This window comes from Stigmatopora argus, chromosome 18 (genome assembly GCF_051989625.1).
Source record: "Stigmatopora argus isolate UIUO_Sarg chromosome 18, RoL_Sarg_1.0, whole genome shotgun sequence".
NCBI lineage: Eukaryota > Metazoa > Chordata > Actinopteri > Syngnathiformes > Syngnathidae > Stigmatopora > Stigmatopora argus.
The window spans coordinates 7,387,858-7,411,831 of record NC_135404.1 but is presented as its reverse complement, the minus strand read 5'-3'; the positions used below and the strand labels follow the sequence as shown (position 1 = coordinate 7,411,831).

At 42.6% G+C, this 23,974-nt stretch overlaps 3 protein-coding genes across 6 annotated transcripts; 2 read left to right on the top strand and 1 right to left on the bottom strand.

Annotated features, from left to right (window-relative positions):
* Positions 1-435: 435 nt before the first annotated feature.
* On the top strand, positions 436-8,509 carry fbxo11b (F-box protein 11b). Of its 4 annotated transcripts, none has more exons than XM_077625428.1 (22): positions 436-772; positions 2,715-2,878; positions 2,950-3,010; positions 3,113-3,254; positions 3,329-3,458; positions 3,559-3,642; positions 3,706-3,838; positions 3,946-4,052; positions 4,754-4,865; positions 4,933-5,039; positions 5,104-5,241; positions 5,330-5,547; positions 5,627-5,807; positions 5,878-6,000; positions 6,269-6,354; positions 6,423-6,499; positions 6,572-6,715; positions 6,786-6,896; positions 6,983-7,090; positions 7,162-7,270; positions 7,338-7,436; positions 7,495-8,509. In XM_077625428.1, exons 1-22 carry the CDS (start codon positions 685-687, stop codon positions 7,622-7,624), a joined length of 2,652 nt encoding a protein of 883 aa, XP_077481554.1. In that variant the 5' UTR covers positions 436-684; the 3' UTR covers positions 7,625-8,509. The 4 variants fall into 4 exon arrangements, with proteins under 4 accessions (XP_077481554.1, XP_077481552.1, XP_077481551.1 ...); XM_077625426.1 differs by having other exon boundaries at positions 3,110-3,254; XM_077625425.1 differs by having other exon boundaries at positions 2,950-3,031.
* Positions 8,510-9,369: 860 nt separating this feature from the next.
* On the bottom strand, positions 9,370-18,046 carry msh2 (mutS homolog 2 (E. coli)). Its single transcript, XM_077625423.1, has 16 exons — positions 17,781-18,046; positions 17,490-17,638; positions 16,372-16,632; positions 15,953-16,099; positions 15,720-15,869; positions 15,513-15,646; positions 14,432-14,631; positions 13,857-13,966; positions 13,330-13,453; positions 12,822-12,972; positions 12,654-12,751; positions 12,317-12,568; positions 11,875-12,079; positions 11,556-11,803; positions 10,381-10,550; positions 9,370-9,630 (listed from the first exon to the last, which is right to left on the bottom strand). Exons 1-16 carry the CDS (start codon positions 17,986-17,988, stop codon positions 9,454-9,456), a joined length of 2,784 nt encoding a protein of 927 aa, XP_077481549.1. The 5' UTR covers positions 17,989-18,046; the 3' UTR covers positions 9,370-9,453.
* Positions 18,047-20,905: 2,859 nt separating this feature from the next.
* On the top strand, positions 20,906-23,856 carry gch2 (GTP cyclohydrolase 2). The gene is made up of 6 exons (XM_077626587.1): positions 20,906-21,474; positions 22,273-22,382; positions 22,450-22,505; positions 22,947-22,978; positions 23,398-23,482; positions 23,563-23,856. The coding sequence occupies exons 1-6, from the start codon at positions 21,051-21,053 to the stop codon at positions 23,687-23,689; spliced, it is 834 nt and encodes a 277-aa protein (XP_077482713.1). The 5' UTR covers positions 20,906-21,050; the 3' UTR covers positions 23,690-23,856.
* The last annotated feature ends 118 nt before the right edge of the window (positions 23,857-23,974 follow it).

The following is a 23,974-nucleotide window of genomic DNA, read 5'->3' as shown; positions in this document are numbered from 1 at the left end:
AAACGAAAAATAATAATCATTTACTTTTTGTAATCCCAAATGTATTTTCAACGAATTTCGAAAACGAAAACTTGTCTGGAGAGGATTCCGGAAATTAAATTATTGATTTAAAGTCAGTGGCATGACGCAGTATGCTCTTTCTCGAAGATAGATGAGTCCAACTACATGCTGCGTCATTTCAATGCGTGCAGTCTAAATGTATCGCATTGATTTTATTTTTATTTTTTAAGTATAAGGCAATAAAATGGAAACATTTAGTCTATGTATGCCAATGTGTTAGTGCGCCGGCTGGTTGCTTGCAAAGGCTTCAAGAAGCATCTATGTTAAACGTCGCCTGATTGGCCGTCGAGTGAGAGTTGAACATGAAAGCTCGATCGAGATTGGTCGGCGTGTCTACGGCTCTTCTTTTTTTCTCGCGATTGTTTCCCGTGTGAGTTAATGGCTCCTCCTGCTACAGACGGAGACGGAGCTGGCACCGAGCGGCGATACGGGGGGGGAGAGCAGGAACACGGCGGAGAAAAACGGCCAATTACACCCCAAATACCAGCGGGTTCTCTGCCGCAGTCTTCTCGCTATAACCGGAGAGAGGCCGCCCGGAAACCAGTGTGGGGCTGAGGGTTAAATTTAGACGCGACTGGGCTCGAGGACACCTCTGTGTTTTTAAACCAGCGACCAACTCCCCAGATGAACTCCGTCAGAGCCACCAACCGGAGACCCAGGCGAGTGTCGAGGCCGCGCCCGGTGCAGCCGGAGCGGAACAACGGGGACAGAGGTGAGCCAGACCAAGACGTGTGCTCGAGCCCTGCATGGATCCCACCCACCTCTCGTCCACCCACCCCGACGTGGGCTCGATCGCCGGCCGGACGATCGGCCAGTCGGCCCCACTAGGAAAGCCCGGGGCTGGGTTGTGTGTAGCTTAGGCCAGGCCGGGCTTTGTTTCGCATGACTGTGGCGCGGCTAGGCTACGTGCTAGCGGAAGGTTGGGGGTTGTCTCCGCTTAACCTAATGCGTAGGAAGCCAGACGGCCGACGCTTGAACGCCGATCGGAGCTCTTATCTGGGTTTTGCGTAGGGGGTATCAAAGGGGGCTGTCCTTTCCGGTAACGCTCGCCATGGTTTCACCCCTTTGGTTCGCTCTCGCGTCGCATTCCCAGCTGTCACTAACGATTCCGAGGGTGTAAATCTGCGGCGTCCCGCAGCACTGCCATCTTTGGGGTGGAACAAAACATTAAAAGGGCCGTCAACGGGGCGACGACGCCCGTCCAACATTGCGCCAAACGCGCTGTGCGGCTACGGGTGTTTTTTTTCTCCCTGTCGCTCTTTTAACTGGGTCCATTTTGTGCGGCGATTTGAACGGTCATTTTGGCCGTCTTCCTTGTTCTTTCATGCTAGCCGCCGGTGCTAGCTGCATTTGTTTACACCGCGGATTTGCCTGCTACGCACTTGGCTTTTGGATCATCGACATCGGGGTCCCCTCCTCATGTGCCACCCTTTCTCCCCAAGACTGTACCACCATCCATAATCACATTGCTAAATAAATATATTATAAAACCCAAAACAGGCGTCCGCCTGGAATGATCAATCACGACCAATCTTTGTCTGTCTAAGCTCACATGAGACAGTGTCAATCAACCCTGCAAGGGATCTGAACGTATTCACGGCAAATTGCTGCATTTGTCATTGTTAACCCATTCCAGAGCAATTATTCACCATTTATGGTCATGTAAGCCACAATATCAATATTCGCTACAAAACAAGTGTCACCTACGTGGACCAAAATGCCATGTCCAGTAGGGTGGGAACGTCTGGTAGCTCACCATACGACAGTCGAGTAAAATATAGTATCGATTCTTTGCAGGAGCATATTGATAACTGGGATATGAAATATTACAATGTATATTGTCACACCCCTATTGTGACCTGCAAGGGAGCTCAATAGTCTCCTACATAGACATTGCATTATTGTGTAATGTAGGACAGAATATTAACATTTATGGCCTCCATGACTCAAAATTTGATGTCATGATATCTGGATGCCAGGTTACATATATAATATTGTGGTTATTTTCTCCTTAGGAATCATTATTTAAATATGATCTTGATGCCTTCATTTTCTAGTCTGCTTAGCTTCACAAGGGTCATGCTATAGCCTTAAATATTATCTAAATAAATAATCATTAATTAAAAGTTAATTACAAGAAAATTAAAATGAATGATAGAAATATAGTCATTTATGACCCCAGTAACAATCAAGTTGGTGAATGCATAAAATAAATAGCATTAATATTTAACATATTTTAAAAAATTTAACAAATCCATTGCATTTAAAAAATGAATAAAATAATTTTAAGTAATATTTGCAGTTTATCTTAATTTCCTTAACTAAAAATGAATGCTAATTTTTGACCTTTTTGTTTTTTCAGTTTAACTGTCAGGAAAAACTAGTTTAATAGTTATTAATGAATGAATAAGAGAATATTCATGACTCGCTGCCTGCCATTGATTACGATGGCTTTCAAAATTCATTGAAACTGGGAGGAATGGTTGTGAAAGCTCATGTTGTAGCGCCATTGAGGGCGCTTAAGACGTCTAATCCTTTTGACTTTTCCAGTCAAAAGGGATTGGACGTCAGCGAGTTAAACACTACTGAAGTTAATGTTCTGCACCACTCCTTTTCTGATCTCATGTGTGCCGTAAATATATTGATGTGCTTAGATGAGGAGGCTCCCGCAGCCGCCGCAGCAGAGATGGCAATCGAGGAGTCCGGTCCAGGAGCTCAGAACAGTCCATACCAACTTCGCCGCAAGACGCTGCTCCCCAAGAGGAGCGCCGCAGCCTCCGCCGCTACCTCCGCCTGCCCTAGCAAGGGCTTGATGGAGGTAAAACCGCATTGCCCTGCGGCTATCGCTCTAGGCTAGACACGCTTTCCTGACTGGAGTTCCATCCGCAGGGAGCGTCCACGTCCTCCACAGAGGCCTTCAGCCATCGGGCCAAGCGGGCGCGCGTGTCCGGTAAGAGCCACGACTTGCCAGGTTTGTGGTTTTTACTTTCATTTCGCCCGGTGTCGCCATGCCTCCCGCCTTCCTTGACACGTCTGTCTTTTTTTTCAGCAGCCCCAGCAGAACAATATCTGCAGCAGAAGCTCCCCGACGAGGTGGTCCTTAAAATTTTCTCCTACTTGTTGGAGCAGGACCTCTGCCGGGCGGCTTGCGTGTGTAAGCGCTTTAGCCAGCTCGCTAACGACCCTATACTTTGGTGAGTGGGTGCCCCCGTTGTGAGGCCTTTGTTAGGACCAGACTTCTGATATTTTTGCCCACCGCCCCTTTCAGGAAGCGCCTCTACATGGAGGTATTTGAGTACACGCGTCCCATGATGCACCCCGAGCCGGGGCGCTTCTTTCAGGTCAACCCCGAGGAACACGAACACCCCAACCCGTGGAAGGAGAGCTTCCAACAGCTGGTGCGTTGTTGTTCTTCTGTGAATAGCTTTCAACTTTGCGTGCTTCATAGGCCTGGTGGGACGCCCTGGTGTACTGATAAAAGTATCTTTTATGTTTCAGTACAAAGGCGCCCACGTCAAACCGGGCTTTGCCGAGCACTTTTACAGCAACCCGGGAAGGTACAAGGGCAGGGAGAACATGCTGGTGAGTCCAAATGTCTCCTGGAATATGCCGTTCCGATATTGAAATCTCTTGAATTGTTTACAGTACTACGACACCATTGAAGACGCGCTCGGTGGCGTCCAGGAAGCCCACTTTGAGGGTCTTATTTTTGTTCACTCCGGCATCTACACAGACGAGTGGATTTACATTGAGTCGCCGATCACCATGATTGGCGCTGGTATGTTCTTCTATTCTTTTTCAGTCATGTTGATCAATGCCAAGAATTTGTTTTAAATGGCAAGCTGGGGAAAGATTTCAATGTAACCGTCCGTGTCTTCTTCTCAGCACCCGGGAAAGTGGCAGACAAGGTGGTCATCGAGAACACCAGGGATTCGACGTTTGTTTTCATGGAGGGCTCGGAGGACGCTTATGTCGGATACATGACTATAAAGGTGAGTGCTAGATAGGGAGAATGATAAACTTGGAGCATATTACGCGATTGCCAAAAGTAGCTCTACAGTAAGGCTTGCATGATTAATCGGTAATGCAGTCAATCAAAATAAGGGATTTGTAAACAATGAGGCAGTTTCATAATATTCTTAGTCAAATTTTCATTGTTGCTATTTTTGTTTTGAATGCACGCTCAATAGTGACTGTAGTGATTAATATATAAATTGATTAGTCACTAATAATCCTTGATTAGTCAACTATTAAAATCATCTACACGGAAATGACTTAATTTTTAAAATTATAATTCTCATTACTCATTCATCTATTGATTTTGAATACTCATACTTCTATCTATTTAATACTTTTGAGTGTTTATATTTATATGGCTCATTTTATGAATACATCATTATTGCTCATTCACTGCTACTTAGTCAACAGTAATGTTAATTCATATGATACGATTCATTAATATTTGCATGCTACCCACTTTTTGATCATTTATAGCTGTAGAAATAAACAGAACTATTTTTATTTTTTTAAGTAGCATTTATAATATCAAGTCATGTGGTCTAATCTAGTGGGTAACACTGGAATTACAAGGCAGAACAAAAATGAGGGCCAAAGTGTAGAGAAAAAGTATAATCTAGTGGTGTGATTACTCACTATTGACTAAACTCTAAAATTTGCTTCTCTCTCCCCTCAGTTTAACCCCGACGACAAATCGGCGCAGCACCACAATGCGCACCACTGTCTGGAAATCACAGTCAACTGCAGTCCCAACATCGACCACTGCATCATACGTTCTACGTGCACGGGTAAAAGGAGACTTGGCCCGCTTCGATTTAATTAGGGGTTTACACACAGATTTGTCTTGCGTTTCAGTCGGCTCTGCCGTGTGCGTGAGCGGCCAGGGAGCCTGTCCGTCTATAAAGCACTGCAACATCAGCGACTGCGAAAACGTGGGCTTGTACATTACGGATCACGCGCAGGTAAGTCACCCCTTGGCTCTTGCGGTGGGGAAGAGGGAGATTTCTAACACGTCATTTCATTCAGGGCATTTACGAAGACAACGAAATTAGCAACAACGCACTAGCGGGCATTTGGGTGAAGAACCACGGCAACCCCATCATCAGACGCAACCACATCCACCACGGGAGAGACGTCGGCGTCTTCACGTTTGATCACGGCATGGTGAGTTTTGACACGCAGAGCCAACGTTATTGCCACTTCGGGACCTCCCGACTTGAAACGACTCATGTCCGAATGTTTGCGCACTCAGGGCTACTTCGAAAACTGCAACATCCACCGAAACCGCATCGCCGGCTTCGAGGTGAAGGCGTACGCCAACCCCACGGTGGTCCGCTGCGAGATCCACCACGGCCAGACCGGCGGCATTTATGTGCACGAGAAGGGGCGGGGACAGTTTATAGAGAATAAAATCTACGCTAACAACTTCGCCGGCGTGTGGATTACGTCGAATAGTGACCCTACGATACGGTAAGCACTTCGCAGAATTTTGTTCCTAGTGGTTCCAGTGAGAGTAAATGTTTTTATTTGTGTGTGGGTGTCCGTCCAGAGGCAACGCCATCTTTAACGGCAACCAGGGAGGCGTGTACATATTCGGCGATGGGCGGGGTCTAATAGAAAGCAACGACATCTACGGTAACGCCCTGGCGGGAATCCAAATCCGGACCAATAGCTGCCCCATTGTGCGTCACAACAAAATCCATGATGGCCAACACGGTGGCATCTACGTGGTAAACGTCACGTTTTGGGGGAGGGGAGGGGCTGTGCTTATATTCTGACGCTTAATTTTGTGACCGGCAGCACGAAAAAGGTCAAGGGGTGATCGAAGAAAACGAGGTGTACAGCAACACGCTGGCTGGCGTCTGGGTGACGACGGGGAGCACCCCCGTCCTACGCAAGAATCGTATTCACAGTGGCAAACAGGTCTGGTAAATCTATTTGATATTAAGTCAAATCCACATGACCACCAAATTGTATCATTTTATAGTTTTTATTTTGAAAGCCTGACCAAAATGCAGTAACCCAACTTCCCCACTAGATATCTCTATTACTTTTTATTGTAATCGTACTTGGGAATGGGAATTCTTGTTTCACAGTGTGATCATTGGATTATCTGCTTGATAGTGGTAAAGATGGAATTGTAGTGCTGCTAAATAATGTTATTTTCATGATTTGGCTTCCTCTCTTGTAGGTGGGTGTGTATTTCTATGACAACGGCCATGGCGTGCTGGAGGACAACGATATCTACAACCACATGTACTCTGGTGTACAAATACGGTAGGCAAAACTATTCTTTTAAAGGTACACAAAACGCTTAGTATAAATTCAATTTGGTCTTTTGCCAGGACGGGCAGCAACCCAAAGATCCGCCGCAACAAGATATGGGGTGGACAAAATGGTGGCATTTTGGTCTACAACTCAGGTTTGGCGGCGCCCCCTTTCTAACACGGAAGCTCGGCGCAAAACACGTCTAACCATGTCGTGCGTGCGGCAGGTCTAGGCTTCATCGAGGATAATGAAATCTTTGACAACGCCATGGCGGGCGTGTGGATTAAGACGGACAGCAACCCCACGCTGAGGCGTAACAAGATACACGACGGCAGAGATGGCGGGATTTGTATATTCAACGGTGGCCGAGGTACGACAGCGACGCGGGACCGAGCGCTTGCTTACCTGTTGGCCACTGACCTCACGGTGTGTATTTCCAGGGCTGCTGGAGGAGAACGACATCTTCCGGAACGCTCAGGCCGGCGTCCTCATCAGCACCAACAGTCACCCCATCCTACGCAAGAACCGTATTTTTGACGGTTTCGCTGCAGGTGAAAATGACAGACGGCCTCGAGTTAACTCTTTTGCCAATGGATATAGTCTGCAGTTGTTAGAAATAAATGATCTTTAATTCCAGGCATTGAAATCACCAACCACGCCACGGCCACCCTGGAGGGAAACCAGATCTTCAACAACCGTTTCGGTGGCCTTTTTCTAGCGTCGGGTGTCAATGTCACAATGAAAGGTTAGAAAATGATTCCAAATCTTCCCTCAAATTAAAAGAAAAAAAAATCCTGAAATCAGCATTGTTTCCAGATAATAAGATCAACAACAACCAGGACGCCATTGAGAAAGCGGTGAGTCGAGGTCAGTGCCTCTACAAGATCTCCAGCTACACCAGCTACCCTATGCATGACTTCTACCGGTAAGTATCCCTCCCCACGCCCCCATCTAGTATCACTTTAAATTTTAAAATTCACATTTACTTCCAGGTGTCACACTTGCAACACGACAGACAGGAACGCTATCTGCGTTAACTGCATCAAAAAATGCCACCAGGGGCACGACGTGGAGTTTATACGGCACGATCGGTAAAGATGACCTCAATTTGCGGGGTCTCCAAAAGATTGATTGTCCCATTCATTTCAGGTTTTTCTGCGACTGCGGCGCCGGCACCCTGTCCAACCCGTGCACATTAGCCGGCGAGCCCACGCACGACACGGACACTTTATACGACTCGGCGCCACCCATCGAGTCCAACACTCTTCAGCATAACTGAACGAAGGGCGTGGCCATCCGGCGGCGCCAAATCTCACACACAAAAAAAGTGACGCACACGCACACGTAACACGCGGAAGCCGCTCCCCCTTCACCCGCCTTCAACCCAATAGAGACGCTGAAACCGGCGAAGCTCCACTAGGGGGAGGCAGAGGAAAGACTCAACCAGTGAGGTTCCTCACACGTGTGTGCATGTGTAAGTATTTTTGTGTGTGTGTGGAGCACTTCGGCTTTTTTTTAAGAAAACAAAAAAAAAAGGATAAAAAAAATCAGGTTCTGCTCAATGGATTTTATTTCATGCTTTACCATGTAGTTTTGTATTTCCAAGCAAAAAGCTGACTGTATTTGAATGTCTTATTTTATTATATATTATAATTATTTCTTTGGTTAGCGTCCTGTCCTGTCTTTTGCCCCGCCCGTTTAAATGGCTGCAAATGCTCTTTGGTGAGCCAGTTTCGCAATTTCTTTCTGTGAAAGAGAATCTGATTTTAAACACTAAAGGAAACCCTCTCTGTTTCAGCTTGATTGGCAGGTGGTGCCACCCACTCTTGTACAAATGTGTGTAATGCGCGTGTGTGTGTGTACAGTTTGATGCAGTCAGTGTTTTGTGGAGAGGGTTTGTTGTTGTTTTTTTTTACTGGATCCCCAAGAGTTAATCTGCAGCTTCCCCCTCCCTCCCCAGTGTATCGTGGTGACTGTGGCTCCTCATGCAGCCTGAATCGTATGCATGTATCATAACATCTAGACTTAATATATTGTGAAGTATTCAATAACCATTATGTAGATGCTAGTTGGAATTAAAAAAGGGGTAATCTTTTCTTTCTTTGGAAGATAAAGAGCAGGAAACTGGCCATTTCTAAGAAAATAAATCTTTATTAGATCTGAAGTGTGTTTTTGGTATTATTGTTCTGGGAGTTGAATTTAATGTACAGAAAGGTCCTTATGGTGTGTTGATATTAATGGGAAGGTCACTACTTTTCATTTTATAACAAAAGAAAAATACCATTTATTAGTGAGGCTATTTTTCATTTAAAAGCATTTTTGTTAAATAGGCCATGGATAGGAATGTATTTTTTTTGTAAAAATATATCACAAAAAAAGATGTGTATATTAAGTCTATAAAAAGTAGACCATGCACAGTAAGGCTATTTTACTTCAAACTATTTTCATTTTAACCCAAAACAAATTATAGTTCGGTTGAGTTGGGGTAAAAGGTGCTTCCTCCAGCATATATATAATAAACATCTGACATGAATTTTTGCACTAATTGCATGAGGAACACCACCTCCTGTCCAAAGTCAACTGACAAACTGCAGCCTAACTACAAGTGGGTCAAGGCATATATCAACTTAAACAGCACCACAGTGTTTCTTCACATTTCTAAGCTGCAGCAAATAGATTGAAGCCTGAATAATTTACAGAACACATTGCTGGGGTGGAATGTCACAGTTAAAAAGGCTGTATGAAAATCATTTGAAATGTCAATTTGAAAAGTTTTTATTGACAGACTGTACAAAACAACATAAGATGAATAGGGGGCAAATTATGGACCTTTTTCCAATTTTGTAAAAAAATAAGCAGCATTTTTTGGACTGCCTAGAACAGGGGTCACCAAACTACGGCCCGCTGGCCGGATACGGCCCGCAGGCACATTTGGACCGGCCTTCTGAACAATACCAGACGCTATCAGATGACGATCCAAAACATGGGAGTTAGTTCCATTTGAAAACCACACAAAAAAAATGGTAATATTTCAAGTGTTCTCTTTAATCAGTAGTTTTGGCAAAAAATAAACCTCGTCTTGCACGTGCAACACAAAAGGTGACTTAATCACGACTTGGCGACCGGAAGCGAGCGATTTAGCAGTTCGGTTACGTACGCGTTGTTTTTCCCACGCAACGCCTCCTTCATTCGCTTCAACGCCGTCCTCACTTCCTCTACCGTCATGGCGGAGGCCGGAAGAGATTTGACTTCATCCAAAAATTCCTGGATCAAGCTTTCACCGACCTGGTAGGAGAAGACGGACCAGACGAGTGAAATACCGCTTTTGAGCTTTGGGTTTGATGCCGCTTTGATGAAAAGCTGGACTTTCTACACGATAGTAGCTTGGAGGCTCTCAATTATTTGCAACGAATCGCGATGTCGTTTTTATAATTGTGACATAACGCAAATGTTTTTAATTGAACCTTTATCTATTAGAGAAAATATTTTGTAATGCTTGCAACAGAGTAATAAAATTAAAAAAAACAAAGAGGCTTTTTCCCTAAAGTCGCTTGTCATCGTTGTTTTTCATTTTTGAAGCATTCTTAAATTATGTTACAAAAGGCATTATTGCACGAATAAGAGAATAATTGTTCATCTTTTTTGTGCATTTCTTACTGTGTAAGATAGATCAAGTGGTAGGCAGTAATAATATCAGCAAACCGTCCAGCTGGACAACTATCACTGCCAATGGCAGCCAATGAGTTAAAAAAATAGGGCTTTTTATAAGAATATAAGCCAATGTATTTGTGAATAATTAAACATTTACCCAGGTTATGTCAAAACTGAAAAAAAAATCAAGTGTAACAGTGACTATTAATAATTTGCCATAAAATGTATAGTAAGGAATTTTAAAAATGTTAGGAAAATTCCCATTTGTAACTCATTACTACCTTATTGACTTAGTGATAAATGCTGTAATGTTACAGGAATGAAATAGTATTTTTCAAAGCCTTTTCTGCGTGCCACCCAAAATATTTTCCCTTTATCGCTTACCTGTTTGTCACTTCGTCGCCTCTTTGCTTCGGGCTCGTCGACTTCAGCGGAAGATGGCGGTTCCTGAAACTCCTCCAGCTCCTTGAACTTCTCCTTGGCCATAGCGACCACAGAGGCTGGAAAACCAGCCAACTCCGCCACATGGATTCCAAAACTCTGGTCACACACACCTAAAAGCAAAATTGGACATTTTCAGACTATAAACCAAACTATTTGCGCTTTATAGTTCAGTGCGCCTTATTTACTAGGGTTTTTGACAGGATAATTAATGAGTAACATGTCTTTTGGCCTAAGTATCCCATAACCCAATGTGGGCACTTTCTATAGCCCAGTGCAGCTTAGATTTGAACAAAGAAATTGTTTTTGGGGTCAACTTTAGTGTGTACGCCTTATAGTACGGACTGAGTAGCAGCGCCTGCCAAACGCAAGGCAGCGCTTGCGGTGACGACTTTAACCGCCGTGGAATCTAGTGTCACCAGTTAACCGCATGTGGAGCATCGATCGAGGAGGCCGAGTGCGAAGAAGGGAGCTTTGTAACGAGCACTTTGTCGCGCTGTATCACGCAACACAATCAGGGCTTCCAGGCCTCGGGTTAGCTTAAAAAAAATTAATGTTCTGGTCAGGCTTACCATTGTTTATGTCACTCTATGCTCGTTGGCTGCTGAATAATCATGTTTCGAAAGTGAGAGCTTATTCAGTTCGCGTTTAATTCTCACTCCCATGGTTAGTCCTTATTCCCTTTTATGGACATTTGTGACACTCTGTTGTTAATCAATTTGCATATTACTTCCACATGACAACGTCATGACGCACGCACGGAGAGCAGTATGATTCAGACCGCATCATTTACGTATTTAGAACCCTGCCATAAAATCGTAGCTTTTGTTGAAAATCTCGCTACTTACTAGCCTCAATAAAAGACAGTCTATGACTGCACGAATGAAGCCACGTGATCCTTTCTTACTCAAAAAGCATTTCTGTTTTTCGCCATTAATTTAATTGCAACATCTACAAGAAAAAAAATCCATCATTCTTCGCAAACGGCTGGATACTCTTTTTGGGGCGGAGGACTTTTTCCATCATGCCCATTGAATCATGCTAAATCTCATGTTGATGAATAAATAGTATCATACTGTGACTATGTTCAGGTTGTCTGAAAAGTTTGATGGACTGACCTGGTTTGACTGTATAGGGCATGGTGATCTTATTGTGAGACGTGAGCGCTGTCACGTGCAGGTTGCGCACGGTGGGCTGCTCTAACGCCAGAGCCGTCAGCTCATGGAAGTGTGTGGCGAACAGACAGAAGCAGCCGATGTTGGCCACCAGGTGCTCGGCGATGGCCCACGCGAGGCCAAAGCCGTCGTATGTGGATGTGCCACGGCCCAGCTCATCCACGATGACCAGCGATTTTTGTGTGGCTGACCTGAGGCGCAGAATTAAATCAAAGTAAACCAATGGGGGTCGAGACATCGCTAAAACACGACGCAGTCCTACCGCAAGATGGCTGCCGTCTCCAGCATTTCAGACATGAAGGTAGACACTCCCCTCAGCTGACTGTCTCCTGCTCCCACACGGGCGAGGATGCTGTCGGTGATGCTTAGCTCCGCCTCCTCACATGGGACGAAGCAGCCAATTTGAGCCATCAACGCAATCACGCCCACCTGCCGAATGAATGTGGACTTTCCGCCCATATTTGGACCTGAGGACCAAATGTCAAATACCTGAATAACAGCTGAGAATAATTTGGTTACATGTAAGATAATATTTCTACTTTTAGTTTTTTTAAATAAAAAATGGCAAATACATTTTTAAAAGATAAAGGTTGTTTTAATTCATTAAAGAAAAATTTATTTTGCCTTCTTTCCCAAAACAATAAAACAAAGACTTACTTTTTAAGTGAAAAAAAATAAAATAAGACAACATGATATGTGCACACCTGTGACGATAAAGAAGCTCTTATCCCCCTTCACAAACTCAACGTCATTGGGGGTGAAGCGAGATGCGTCGGCGTCCGTCTCCATGCAGGGGTGGCGCGCCTGCCGCAGCTGCAGGCGACGGGGGGCATCAGCGGGCAGCAGACGTGGGCGCACATAAGGCACTGGTGCTGAGACGGATGCCGTGGCGAAACTGATTACGGCATCCAGCATGGCTATCACGTCACCTAGCATCTGTAGAGGGTCCACGTAGCCTAGTTGGGGTTGGAAAAAAAAATTAATTCCCATTTAGTTATTTTTAAACAGTGATGTGGTTCACTTATATCAGCTAATGCACACCTGAGCTGATGTTGATGATCTCCTTGACGATAGTGTTCTGCACCTCCTCATACTCCTCCCTACTGCGCGTGTAGTCCTCATTGAGTGCACTCAATTTGCTGAGGAAGTCAAGCGGGTCAGAAGAGGCAAAGTACACACAGAGACACGGACGGACACGCAAACAGACACCTGTTGGTGAAGCGCACGCCATTTTTCTGCACATCCAGCCTGGTGAACTTCTTGTTGTTTCTCAAGTTCTTCTCCTCCTTGCAGGTCACGCGCAAGTAGAAGCCCAACATGCTATTCGACTCTAGCTTGACTGTTTTGCCAGCATCCAAACCTGACACAAAGTAGATTGGTACTGGGAGGGTTGGCAGTGAATAATCATGTTTCAACACCATTGACATGGATAGACGTCTACTCCAGATGAACTGGGAGGTAGAGGTGTTGAATATTGGAAAAAACTGAGGTTACGACTTTTGGGGGATTTCCGATATAGTTCGCAAAATTGGAAACTGAAGAATTTTCACTAGATAGTGACTAGCTCTGTTTGAGAAGACTATGGTTGATGCCCAAAGGGTTCATCTGTGAATTATGAAGATTGTTGTCTAAAAAAAAGGACCCAGGAGGGATTTTTGAAGCAAAACAAAATTTGCGTGCGTCATTAAATCCTGGCCACCGGGTTCAGAACAGTCACCTAGCTCTCTGGCAGCAGCATTGAGGATAGCCTGCATGCTCTTCTCCAAGTTGTCCATCTTGTCTCGCAGCTCACGCAACACGGGGTCAAAAGAGGCCCGCACCAGGAACTCGTGATGATCAATCTACACATACAATGTCCAGTTAATATCATACATACCTTGATTTAAGCTACAATCCATTTCAAACTACAGTGGCTGGTAGTACTAAAATGAGTGGATTCTGATTAGAAATGAGTTAAGTGCTGTAAAATGGCTTTGTATTGTAGGATTGGAGCTAAATAGGTGAAATAAATTGTTTTAAGCATATTTCTAGTCAAAAAGTCAAAAATTCCTTTTTGAACACGGGGAAGAATTTTATTTGTGGAAAAAAGCTAAGATGAAATATTTTATTAAAGGACCACTGAAATGTTATTTGGCGAGAAACATTATTATTTTTCATGGGCCACAGAAAATGATGTGTCAGGCCAGATCTGGCCTACGGACAGCAGGTTTGACACACTGGCCCTGAAAAATGTTCAACCCACACCTGGTTCATGTCCAAGGTGGTCTCAATCATCTCTTGGTACTTGTTGAAATCTCCCTGGAGATCTCTGAGGGGAGAGATGAAAACTGCTTCGAGCAGCGCCTGATGGTTGCCTTGGAAACGGACACAAACACAATTACAGGATGTAAAAGGCAATGCATGAAATCTCTAACATGTATGTCACATTAATTACATAGACACCCCCCTTCCATTCTTTTTCCAGAGAACTTCTTCAAATGGACATCATGGGACCTACTGTATACCAAGAATTCAAGAGTGATTTCCATGATATTATTGAAGATTTACTATACATGGTGATTGCGTAGATGTGTTAAAACACACAATAAAGGATAATACACCGACGTCCGGTTTTTTAGGAATTAATATGGGGTGATAGCAGCAGAAAATGAGCAATAATCAGGACTTTCAAAGACAATTGGAACTAAAGGGATTGCTGTGACCAACACATTAAGCATGAGAAGAGTGCAGCTGATTGAAAAGCATTGGGTTTTTTTATTTTATCTGTACGCACAATCGCTCTCAACACTCCCCTCCGCTAGTTCAAATATGTTTGGTACCTGAATATTTTTCCAGCGCGGACACAAGCGAGGGGATGTGGCCAATAGCCTGGTAGACGCGGTAGCAGTCCTGCAAGGTGGCGCTGTGGCGGTGGAACTTTTTTGCAAGACGCTGAAGATCTGGAAAGCGTCGTAGCAGACCGTTCTGACACGTCAGGCGCAGTTCCAAGTCACAAACCATACTCTCCACTAAATCTAATCTGAATGTCAGGGTGGGAAAAAAAATCATTTTTTTACTCATTGGCTGCAACTGCCAGTTTTTACTTTTCTATCTTAACTTGACTCATTGAACGCAATAAACGTCCAATCCAGCAGCTTCCCGGCCACTCAGTCAAAATTGATAGGACATTTTTCGCCATGGTTATTCGGTGCCTTTTTATCTTTTGAGTGAAAGACAAGGCATTTAAAATGTTGACCTTCACAAAGTAACAAAATAGAACTTGGTTGTCCATAAAACGATTAACAAACGCAATCGCAATTACATGATCAGATGGGTTTTATAGTACTCACACAAAATGTATTAGCTAAGCTAAGAGACAAGAAGCGGAACTGTCTCATGCTGGAGTCAAGGGCGGAGGTGCGCCTTCCTACACCCCTAAAAAGGCAGCAATGACTAAAGTAGCACTTCACATACATTAGAAAAAAATGATGTAACAATTGAAACGACCCATTCGTCACAGATTGCACAATAAACAGTAAAAGGGATCCGGTGCACATCTGACTAATGATATGTTTTCAGTAACTATGATGATATATGATTGATATAGATGCAGATATATATATATACTGAAAACATATCATTAGTCAGATTATATATATATATAAATAATCTGACTAATGATATGTTTTCAGTATATATATATATATATATATATATATATATATATATATATATATATATATATATATATATATATATATATATATATATATACATATATATATACACATATACACACACACATACATTAATTAATCATCATAGTTACTGAAAACATATCATTAGTCAGATGTGCACCAGTTTCATTTTGCTTTCTTTGGCTAGTGCGACTTAGTGTGAAAAATACAGTAAACGGATTACCTCTCTTCTATTTTGGTTTTGTCCAGGAGCGGTTGTTTAATCCACTGGCTGACCAGTCGCTGACCCTGAGGTGTGCGACACTTGTTCAGCAAACCGGCCAACGAGTGAGCCCCGCTGGTGTCATCGGGTGCACCCTGCAGAAAAACGGGCCAATCTGTCAAACGGGCATAGCTTAAGTCAAATCCAGGAGAAAGTCATGCGACTGACCTGGAAGAGGTTAAGCGCGTTGACTGCAGCATTGTCCAACCTCATGTACTGACCCAGCTCCAAAGAGGTCAGACTGAAGGAGTTGAAATTGGACTCATCGGAGAGCAGCTCCAAGTAGCGCACCGCTGCCGCCAAGCAGGACATGGCCACCTGAGGAAAAGTATTACAGCTGCCATTCTGTGTGGATACGTTGGGGCATCAAATCGGCGCAGCGGACCCCGACTCTCCCTCACTTGTTTGTCGATCTCGGGAAGGGTATTGCTGGCCACCGTCTCCCCTCGTTTGGCTCTCAGCAGCCTGTTAAGGTCCAGAACCACATTCTTGCTACTGAACTCGGCCTGCTTTCTATCCGAGACAAGCGCGGACCCGCGCTGCACCACCTGTTCAAATTCCCACATCCTTAGGCAAAATCATTGTGGATCATCTCGATAGCAACACACAAGTGTCCTTTTTCTCGAGGGAGTCACGCACCACTTTAGTTGACAACTTTAAGATTATTTTTTGGGGGGTGCCAAAAAAAAAAACGCTGAAACACATAATTCCCATGCTGTTTCATGAAAGAGATGCACGCTAGATAATCACAAGACTCACAATAAATTTCACCAAAACGTCCCCCTGATAACTTTTTGTGAGATTTAAAAGACAAACTAACCTCCCGTAGCTTTTTGCCACTCTCCCCTTGGGCGAGGAGACACTCTTTGGGCCCGACCTGAACCAGCAACGACTCCAGGTTGGTAAAGACCTCGTTGTCGGGAAACTCGCATATGCCCATGGTGCGTTGGGCGGCGTCCACATAGCCCACCCCGACCACGCCGGCGGCCATGCGCACGGCCACCACACCGGCACAGCCTTCCACGCCGGTGCCGCTGCCAAATAGGATGTCCTCAAATTGGGTGATATTTCCAGGGGAGGCCTATGTGGACCACGATGATCCACAAAAAGTGTAAAGCCAAGGAAATAAAAATTCAAAATTAGTTTTGGGGAGAATTGGAGATTGCGTTTCAAGTTTATAACTTAGCATAGAAAATTGTATGTTACTAAGAGCAATAAAGGATAATTAGACAACAGAAATATGCACAAGTACTTAACACAATATTAGAAAAGTGGCTATTTTTGGTACCTAAAATCTAAAAAAAAAAAAAAAAAATACTTTCATCTTCATTTGTAGACATCACATTTTGAGTGATTTATGCTACATTTTTAGCAATTATAATTGTGTTTTTGTGTGAGCATCTAGTTTTTATTTTACAGATCTTTTTTTACAAATAAATAAAATGTTGATCAAAACCAAATTAAAACAAATTCAAAGAGACAGTTTCCAGCATCTAATTACCCCTTTTGGATGATCAAAAAATAAAGCAGTATTAGTAAGAACATTTTCTCATTCATTGTAAATTAAGAAAACAATTGCTTTTTTGATTATATAAAGATAAAATCAATGAGAGTATATGTACTGTTTTTCTTTTTTTTCAATCAATTTTAAAATAAGGAAAAATACTAAATCAAATGTTTTCAAAACAAGGGAAGTTTTACTTTTAACTTATTGCCTGCTATTGACAACAATAGATGAATATAATTAATTTAAACTGGTTGGACCGGCTGCAAATGCTCTTTTTTTGTCCTACCATTTTGACTGGGAGGGTTGGCAGCGCTCTTTCGCTACTAGCCACTTACAGTAAAAACGAATTGGACGTCTAGAGTCGTCAATGTTGGACAATAATTTAAATGAGTGACTTATGAAGGCTTAAAGTTTTAATGAAAAGGACAAACCTTGAATTCAATCTTCCAGTCATGGTCCTTACTACTCTTGCCATAGTTCCGATACACCTCAACGCGGTACTGCCTCACCAGAAGCAGGTCCCTCACAAAAGCTTCAAAGTTGAGCTTACTCAGCACCACACTTTCCAATTTACGACTCCCTAGATATAAACAGGTGTAAAAGTTCCGAATTCACGCACATATTTACCCTTTAGGGCGTAAATACAAGAAGAAAAACACACATTTTCTCAAGTCACGCATCAGCATCACCTAGCTAAATTAGCATGCGGCTAGTCATCTTACCGGAGCCCAAATGTTTGATGACGCCGTTCGTCTTGAAAACCTCCTTCGCAGCGAAAGCAGCGTCTTTCCCGTGCACCGTGTAGTACTCGCCGCGGTCGAATATGCGGAAAGTGGTGTCCGGCTCCTCCGGCATTGAGAAAAAGAAGTTAACGAAGCCGTTTTCGGACACGCTGTCCATTGACAGGTTCTGCTTCGGCTGCACCGCCATGTTGGAATCTCCCGCCACTGCACGCGATGTAAACAGGAAGTGAGGTCAGGGCCCTGTGGCGGCCATATTGCTCGCGGCCAGGGGGCGAAAGTAGTAATGAAATTATTTTCAAAGTAAAGCGTAAAAAGCTGTTTTATTATCATAAGTGTTAACTTTTGGGTCCGACTCAAAGTATATTTTAAAACATTTAATACGTCTACAAATATTGTTTTATTTGTAAAAGGTTAGCATCTTCTGAAACCGATACCCATAAACATTTTTTCAAAGTGTATAAGTATATGCTAATTTTGAATTTCTTTTCACCTCTGATAATGGAGGTAAATTATGTTTAAACAATAAAGTTGGCAACATTTCTGGGCGCATTTTGGGATGTCAGTTACACCCATGCTAATATACATGTTTATAGATTGACGTGAAAATTGGTATTAATGACATCACATGAAAGGGAAAGCTGGGATACTTACATTGAGTTGAAAAAAATGTCACTTCCAGTCAACTCTGGCTTTTATTTTTTCTCACATCAGAAAAAAAACTACTAAATTCCATACCTGTCAACCTCTGCCGATAACTGCCCTTATAAATGATTATTGATTCCCCTTACAAACCCCCCAAAACCTTACAAACACCGTACGAGTCGTACGGTGTTTGTAAGTTTTTGGTTGACAGGTATGGAATTTAGTGTTTTTCCAATGTATTAATCAGGATTATTTCCACTGGGCGGCCATGATTAATGTGTTCTACGGACAGACTTTTATTGTACTAACTGACGTAATTAGTCATCAAAATCATGCATTATTTTAGCGAAAATCCCTTTTAATGACAAGCCATTTCTAAATTAGCGAATAATCAGTCATCCTATATGACACCCTTCCATTGGATTCCTTTGTTTTGAACAATATTGCCAGTAATTGCAAGTTAATAGCGGTTATCTCTGCCTTTCGGTATGCCTATTGTTGATTTTATTTGTGAAAAATCAGCAGTATTCTCAGAAAGTGTAGATGAAATTAATGTGTGAAAGGAATGTGTTGTGAGTTGAGATCAAATAAATTGTGAAAAATCCCCCGTGCGAGCGTAGCGGTCAAGGTCATCAATGTGCTAACCGAGACAGTGGGAAGAATTTGGTCCTCTATGAAGTCAGAAGAACACATGCGGACCTTTGCGTCATGACTATGAAAAAAAACGAACCAATTTTTTCTTATCTTCTTCGTGGAAATGTTTCGACGGCAAATGTCATGAGACAACAGCATTTCAATCAAAAGTGTCCCGCTCAGGACATTGTGAGATTTCATCACTGATGGACTGAGTAGTCCATGAATGAACCATGTGATGAGTGTCATCGCTGGCTTGATTATGCCACACGAAATCTGAGAAAAAAATTCTCAGAACTAAAGTCAAACTTCTTTTTTCTGAAAGTTATGTTTTGGAGTATCGATGTGGTCATCGGTGACTTTTTGAGAAAATAAATATTTAAAAAAAGGGAATATCTCATTTGAGGTGTCATTTGTTGTGGTTTGCAGCATATACATTTTTGGCAAAAAAGCATTTTCGACCAAGAGCGATTGAGAACCTGCTGTTTTCTGTGCACTGATTTTAGCATTGTTTGTCTCGTAGTTTTTCTACATGAAAGTAGAAACTTTGATATAAATTTATGACAACCCATTGCGTACAAATGAAGCCTGACTCATTGTATTGAGAAAGTGACTATAAATCCACAAGGGTGGAGTCTTTCTAACACATGTGAATGCCATCAAAAATGTATTCCCGTAATGAGTGGATTATTTAATCGTTGTCGCTTTGCCGATTACAACCTGTCTGGTGCAAAAGAAAAAATGAATCACGTTAAAATATTTGACAATAAGTTTGACTCGCCGGCAGACAACCAGACATTTGCCTGTTTAAAAAAAAAGTAAAACACATGAAATTTTTTACATTATGTATAATGTCAATATTTTCATTTCACTTTGTGGTGTAAATAACAATATCTCAATCTAGATTGATACTTAGATAGGCCATTTTAAAAAAAAAATGCTTTTCAATCAAAATTTTGAAATGTTCAGGAACAAAATGGTTGAATAAGTGTTTATATGTAATAATGTAAGATCTATAAATATTGATAGGAAATTTGAAATTTTCACCACATAGTAGGAGCACGTTCTACTATTTTATGCTACCAGTATACGTTGTAAAAATATGAAATGATTGTCATGTCATCACATGAGCAAAATTGGACAAATCCACCAATTCCAGCGATTGATAACATCTTCAACTGTTAACCACTATCTGCTTTGTTTTTAGGTTAACAAAAAGTTTATCATCGTGATGATCAGTATGTAGTGACCCATTGTTTTTATGACCGAAAACTCACCCTTAACCATATGCGATATGGATTATTGGAGAACAAACTGTCCTTTCACAAGGAAACAGTTGGAAAGGTGAACTTGGATAAACTCAAAATTCAGGCTCATTGTCTGCCATTGACAGCGGATACGTGTCCAACATGCTTGAACTAAGTCACTTTAAAGAAGGGGAGCTCCCCACTTTTTATTGGCCTGTAGAAAATGATGAAAATATAATGGAATATGATGTTGTTATTTATTTGCTCTTGTTATTTGTGCACTTGGTCGTGAAGCTATAAATCTCATTATACTTGTATAATGACATTAAAAGCATTTAATCCAATTCTATTAAGCCATTCAGGGTACCCAGAGTTGGATGGGATAGGCTCCAGCACCCCCTGCGAGCCTTGTGAGGATAAGCGATGGGGGAAAATGAATGGATTGGATGGACACATGATGTATTGTCGACATTCACACACACACACACACACACACACACACACACACACACACACACACACGCACACACGCGCTCACACGCACGCGCACACAAACACTCACTTTTCGCATGAAGTCATGACGCGTCATCGTGGGATGTCCTTCTTGGGAAGCAGTGAGCGACCATAATGCACAAGACTAATCAATACAGATCGATGGTGATACACTCCATGTCAGGTGATTTGAAGGGGCGGGGGGTATGCCTTGCAAACTCGGGCACCGTAACGGATGACGACGATCAGAGATGATACGCCCCACCGATCGGTGGCTTTAAGAAGAGCGGCCTCGCAGTGGCTACAGGACCGAGACGAAACGGGACGAAAACGCACCACCGAGCAACCAATCATGAACGGCCACTTCAACGGGAACGCGAACGACGTCGCCGCGGAGGAGTTCCGCTTCAACAACGGCTTCGCCGAGCTGAGCGTCATGAAAGCGGCGGCGGCGGGTTCAGGACCCCACCGCAAGATCCTCGAGGGGTCCCGCAAGGAGGCCGAGGACCAGTGCCGACTGCCGGCCCTGCAGGCCGCCTACTCCAGCATCCTGCGGGAGCTCGGGGAGGACGCCGATCGCCAGGGTCTGCTGCGTACCCCGCTGCGAGCCGCTAAAGCCATGCAGTTCTTCACCAAAGGGTACCACGAGACCGTCGATGGTGAGCCCCCAAAATCTCACACAATCTTTGTAATATTGCATATTTATTCCACTTTAACTTGGTGTCCAACCCATCTGTTGCGGGCCTAATTCTACTCAAGTTTAGGGGCCACTCTATTGGAATATTTATGGGCAATAGACGTCCAATCCACTGACTGCAAGTTGTTGTTTTTTAAAAAGGAAAAAATTGCCTTTTATTCAGTCAATGTGGAGCTCCCGTGATCAACGAACAAATAGTTGATTAGCAAATGAATTAATTCAGAGACGTTGCTGATTTCGAAACGTTACAAACCACTTTTTTTCAACCTATTAATAGCATTTTGAATACTACAATGAAACAAAAAGTTATAACTTATTTACTATATCTAACCAATGTTTAGGTTCAAATACCAATATGTATTTATCTTTTTAAATTAAAAACATTATAATAATGAATTCAGAAATTCACTTGGTGACCATAGTTAGCTGGGATAGGCTCCAGCCCCCCCCCCCCCCCCCCCCTGCGACCCTTGCAAGGATAAGCGGTACAAAAATGAAGGAATAAAAATAATAATAATAATCACAACATTCTATTATAATTGATATTCATTAAAAAAGACCAAAAGTACTCTTTCCATTTAAAAGGGTTAAATCATGTTATTCTAATTGACCAATGGGTTGCCAAGTTAGGTATTAGAATCAATTTTTCATCATCGGAATAAACTCTCAACTCAGAAACTTTCACTTGGAGCGAAATGATCGCAATCAGTTATTTAAAAAAAACTCAATTTCAAAGCTAAATTTTTTATCTTCCCCACAGACATTCTGAACGACGCCATTTTCGACGAAGACCACGAGGAGATGGTGATCGTGAAGGGCATCGACATGTTCTCCCTGTGCGAACATCACCTGGTGCCCTTTTACGGCAAGGTGAGAACGCCGTCGATTCGGTTCCGCTTCGGAAGGCGGCTGACTGGTTTGGTTTTGGGTTTTTTAGGTCCACATCGGATATATTCCCAACAAGAAGGTGGTGGGCCTGAGCAAGCTGGCCAGGTCAGTAAAGCACGCGGATTGTTACCGCATTAGTGTCGGCTGGGTGCGTTCTTCTGTTATCTCAATGTATTGTCAAAGGTTTAAACTTGGCGTCGGGATTCTTAACTCCCATGAAAACGTTCAAGCGTGGGAAACGGCGTTTGTCATCATAGCTCGACTGGACGTCGCGGCGTCCGAATGACTGACAATTTCTGGGGGAAAAAATAGCCAAGAATGTCTAGCTTAGAGTAAAAAAGACAATGTCATTACAGTTAAATAAGATTAAATCCCTTCAAAAGAATCAATCCAGTATGATATAAAGTGTTATTTTGAAAGTTTTTTACTAGTTATGAGCGAAAAGTAACTTATTGTAAAGAAAAAAATAGATGTGAAAAGAAAGTCTGATAAAATTGGAGTTCTAAAGCTACTTTGCTATAAAGCCAATTATTCTTTCCCTTGCAGGATTGTGGAGATCTTCAGTCGAAGGCTTCAAGGTGAGACATCATGACCAATTTTAAATCTTTGGCTGCCATTGACATTCATAGCTGTCCAATCCATTAGATTGGACAGCTATAGCTAATAGTAACTGCAACTATTGTCAAATAATTTCAGTTTTTAAATTCATATTTTAATCTTTTGTTTGTCATTTAAAAACTACATTAAATGCATTTCATTTTTTATATTTTATGGATTTATTTCTTCATTTTATTCGATGGTCAAAAGTTTTGAGACACTTTCATTCTATTGAATGTTGCAGTACCTCAAAACCCTTAACCGTGGGTGTACATAAATTTAATTGTAATGTTTAATAGTTAATCACTGTTTTTTTAGACATATATTTTCTTTATTGTAGAAAATATTTTTAAATGACTACAATGTTAATAAAAACATTTGCATATTATTGTCTCCTCAGTTCAAGAGCGTCTCACCAAGCAAATAGCAATGGGCCTATCCAACGCCCTGCAACCCAAGGGCGTTGCCGTGGTGATCGAGGCATCGTAAGTATACCCCCCCCCCCCTAAAGAGAAAAAAACTTGACCGTACACCACCCAAAACCTCCAATCTGCTTTCCCCGCAGGCACATGTGCATGGTGATGCGCGGCGTTCAGAAGATGAACAGCAGCACGGTGACCAGCACCATGTTGGGGGTCTACCTGGACTGCCCCCAAACCCGTGAGGAATTCCTAACCCTCATAAAGCACTGAGACCACTTCGACACAGCTCAAACTCACCAAACCCTGAAAAAATGTCACTGCCATTGCTTTGACGATTTGAAAAAAAAATCACTGTGATTCCACGTGCCTTAATATTTCTATTAAGTATATTATAATTATGATGTCATCTTTATAAAAGAAAGTGCAATGATAGTCTTTTACCATGGGGTATTGTTTAAAGCCGTTCTTGCTTCCGTATTATTATTATTATTATTATTAATATTATTATTTACATAAAAGTAAATACTCAAGTGTTTGTAACATAAGCTATTTGTA

Bases quoted from the DNA above. Each gene is read 5' to 3' on its own strand.
- fbxo11b (XM_077625424.1), top strand. From the start codon at position 685: ATGAACTCCGTCAGAGCCACCAACCGGAGACCCAGGCGAGTGTCGAGG. The intron at 773-2,714 runs GTGAGCCAGACC...TGATGTGCTTAG, and splicing joins GCGGAACAACGGGGACAGAG to ATGAGGAGGCTCCCGCAGCC. The intron at 7,271-7,337 runs GTAAGTATCCCT...ATTTACTTCCAG, and splicing joins CCTATGCATGACTTCTACCG to GTGTCACACTTGCAACACGA.
- msh2 (XM_077625423.1), bottom strand. From the start codon at position 17,988: ATGGCGGTGCAGCCGAAGCAGAACCTGTCAATGGACAGCGTGTCCGAA. The intron at 13,454-13,856 runs GTGTGGGTTGAA...TTGTATGTGTAG, and splicing joins CCACCTTGGACATGAACCAG to ATTGATCATCACGAGTTCCT. The intron at 12,973-13,329 runs GTGACTGTTCTG...ACTTTGTGTCAG, and splicing joins TGCTGCTGCCAGAGAGCTAG to GTTTGGATGCTGGCAAAACA.
- gch2 (XM_077626587.1), top strand. From the start codon at position 21,051: ATGACGACGATCAGAGATGATACGCCCCACCGATCGGTGGCTTTAAGA. The intron at 22,383-22,449 runs GTGAGAACGCCG...TGGGTTTTTTAG, and splicing joins TGGTGCCCTTTTACGGCAAG to GTCCACATCGGATATATTCC. The intron at 23,483-23,562 runs GTAAGTATACCC...CTTTCCCCGCAG, and splicing joins GCCGTGGTGATCGAGGCATC to GCACATGTGCATGGTGATGC.